A 3,560-nucleotide genomic window follows, 5' to 3' on the forward strand; every position below is an offset into this window, starting at 1 on the left:
GGTTAGCCAATGACGGGTAAGACCTCCACGGGGAGGCAACCTAAGCTAGGCATGGTCACCTGGGGGCACAGATGGAGACACGATATGGGGAGCAGGAGGGGCCGTTGCCTAGGAGGCCTTGCATGCTTCGAGACAAAAATATACGAGCACAGCAATAACACGATAATATCAAAACAGAGGCCGAGGGAGGGCTCCTTGAGAAATCACTAAGAATTCTTGGCATCCGCTAATTACATTGTCCACAACACCTGTGTATGTTTAACAGATGTAAGCTATGTATATATTGAAACGCTGGTTATAATAAACTCAGAGTGGCCATCAGCCTTCTCCGCATCTATCCTGACGTGTACATTGGATTGCGACACCGACATGTGGTGACCCTGACGTGATCCAAGATCGGCGGCATTATTGGTGAGTAACGATATTGGGGAATTTCAACTGCCTTTCGGCGGTCCGCCGTGAGAATGATGGGCCAACAATGGAGGACCCAGCAGAAATTATACTTTAAGACTCTTCAGCGGCTGCTGAAGGTGATTTCAGTTTCGGTTTCTCTCAGCGAGTTACAGAAGCTGCTGCTAGCAATATCTACACATTGCCCCTGGTTCCCTGAGGATGGCACCTTGGACATTGAGTTATGGGAAAGGGCTCGCAAGGCACTAAAGTCTCGCTTTGAGCATGGCCTTTTAAAGTATGTACATATCTTAACGACTTGGGGAACAGTACGTACTGAGCTGTTCCCTTTGTTGGATCTATCGGATGAGGAAAAATCGGCCACTTCACCTGAGCGCCCTTCAGGCAAAGCTGAAGAGGCGCCGCCACTGCCTCCTCCGCCTTGCTCGCCACCAAGAGACTCTTTTAAAAGGGCCGTTAGTAAATCTCAGACAAATTTTGAACAAACGTCCTCAGACAATGACGCTTTACCATTCCCCCCTCCTTTAGAGAGGCGTTTCGCCTTCAAGAACCCTCCTGTCTTGCCTACTGCTCCTCCTTGTACTCCACCCGCCCCGTATGTTGATTCCAGGCAGTATAGTGTGGTTCATAATTGCCTTCGGGAAGGATTAAACAGTGGAGATCCTGATGTTTTTCCCTGTGCCTTCCCCGTAATGGTCAATCGTGGGCGAAGAGAACTTCCTTTTTGGGTGTTTAAGGAGCTGAAAAAGAGCATTAGAGAGAATGCAGGGCAGTCACCTTTCACTGTTGGGATGACAGAGGCACTGGGAGCTGGTTATAGTATGCTACCCTGTGATTGGCTTTTGCTCGCAAAGACTCTTTTGTCGCATGCTGAATATACTCTTTTCAGGTCTGAGTATAATGAAATATCTGTATCCCAATCTATGGATAATCTGTCTTTAAACCCCCTCTCCCAATCAGTGCCGACATGTTACGGGGTGGGGGTCGGCCAATATGCGACGCCTCAAGCACAGGCTGAGGCAAATGGAATGTTGCATAGACAATGTTCAGAGGTGGCATTAGCAGCCTGGAAGGCAATTCCCCCTTCAGGGGCAGACAGAGCCACCAATTCCTTTGTGAATGTCCGACAAGGGCCAAACGAGCCATACATAGAATTTATTGACCGTCTCCAGCAGGCAATTGAGAGACAAATAGCTCATCCTGAAGCAGCTCAAATTATCCTGTTGAAAATAGCCTTTGAAAACGCTAATGCTGATTGCCAGTCTGCTATGTCTCACCTTAAAGGGCGAATTCATACTTTAGGGGATACGCTGCGAGCCTGTCAGGAAGTAGGAACTCAGTCATGTGGCCAAAGTAATGGCGGCAGAGTTTTCGCAGCTGCCCAAAGGTGCTTTTTGATAATGCCTGGTTTAAGTGTGGCATAACAATGGACACCGTGCAAAACAATGCAAGTCCGGTCCAAAAGATATCCCTGGTAAAGGAGGGCCAGCCGATATTAAAACGCCGCCTTCTAAACCATGTCTTTGGTGCTGAAGGGGATTCTATTAGGTGAATCAATGTTGCTCTAAAATTAACGTAGATGGTAATCTAATCAACCGTGACTTGGTGTCGGGAAACTCGAAATGGGGCACACTCCCCACGGCCCCGAAAAACCAAGTTTGGGGAGCTCTCAATCAGCAGGCCGACTCTATGTGAATGATTTCGTGGCGGCCTCGTCAGGAAGTGCCGGAATGGATCTCATGGCCTCAGAGACAGTTGTCATAGATTGTGCTGACAAAACCTTTCTTGTTCCTACCAATGTATGGGGACCTTTACAATCAGGATATTTTGGGTTATTAATGGGATGCTCTAGCTCAGCTTTGAAGGGCTTAAACATCATTCCCGGGGTAATTGATGATGACTATCAAGGTGAAATAAAAATCGTGGTCCGTTCATCTAGTTATTATGTGATAGAAGCTTTGACGAGGATAGCTCAGTTAATATTAATACCTTACTTGTCCCCTGCTCACGCCTCCGCTGCCAAGAGGGGCGCCAGTGGCTTCGGCCACACTGGCGATGGTGCTTTTTGGATACTGTTATTAACATTAAATCAGCCCATTCTTACAGTATACATACAGGAGATTCCCTGTGAAGGGCTCCTGGATACTGGGACCAATAAAACCATTAGAGCCTTGCCCACTTGGCCTCCCCATTGGCCTAAAATCAAACCTCTGCATCTGTACAAGATGTAGGGGGGCTTATGATGCTTGAGGGAAGTGATCTCGTACTCAAAGTCAGAGGACCTGAAAACAGAATTGCCTTACTTACACCCTACAGTCTTCCAACTCCATACTCCCTATGGAGGTGAGATTTGCTTTCTCAATGGAAATTATCTCTAAACGTTAAGCCTTTTTCCTAGGGGCCGCTGATGTTATTAACATTCCTCCCATACCTATTCAATGGAAAACAACTACGCCTGTATGGATAGATCAATGGCCCCTTCCAAAAGAAAAATTACAGGCTTTAAAGATGCTAGTAGAGGAACAACTAAAATTAGGCCATATTGAACCCTCAACTAGTCCCTGGAACACTCCAGTATTTGTGATAAAAAAGAAATCTGGAAAATGGAGATTACTCCAGGACTTGAGGGCAATTAATGCTGTCATGCAACCTATGGCGGCTTTACAGAAGGGATTGCCAAACCCTTCTTTAATATCTGAGAATTGGCAAATTGTTGTTATTGACATTAGAGACTGTTTCTTTTCTCTACCTTTGTGCACTGCTGAGAGGGAAAAGTTTGCATTCACTGTCCCAGTTTATAACAATCAAGAGGTCCCTCAGAGATATCAGTGGAAGGTCTTGCCTCAGGGCATGAAAAGCAGTCCTACCTGTCGACGAAAATAATCCATAACCAATCTATAAATGAAAATGTGGGTGAGTTTATTCTGAGCTTAAATTTTAGGATTATAACCCGGGAGAGTCTTTCCACAAAGTAACAGACCACTCCAAAGAAGTGGGAGTACACAGGGTGGTTATATACCCTCAAAGAGGGTGTTTCACATATGATTGAAATGTCCCTCCCACAATAGTCACAAGATTGCCCTGTCGGCACAGCACTTGATGGACACAGCAGGTAGTGGGTCTGCTATCTTGGTGGGCATAGCAGGAGG

The 3,560-nt window shown here is 46.3% G+C and overlaps 1 protein-coding gene across 1 annotated transcript; it reads left to right on the forward strand.

Moving 5' to 3' along the window:
• The first annotated feature begins 464 nt into the window (after nucleotides 1-464).
• LOC139076265 (endogenous retrovirus group K member 24 Gag polyprotein-like) lies at nucleotides 465-1,835 on the forward strand. Its single transcript, XM_070577743.1, has one exon. The coding sequence runs from the start codon at nucleotides 465-467 to the stop codon at nucleotides 1,833-1,835; it is 1,371 nt and encodes a 456-aa protein (XP_070433844.1).
• Nucleotides 1,836-3,560: the final 1,725 nt, after the last annotated feature.

This window comes from Equus przewalskii, chromosome 15, assembly GCF_037783145.1.
Source record: "Equus przewalskii isolate Varuska chromosome 15, EquPr2, whole genome shotgun sequence".
NCBI lineage: Eukaryota > Metazoa > Chordata > Mammalia > Perissodactyla > Equidae > Equus > Equus przewalskii.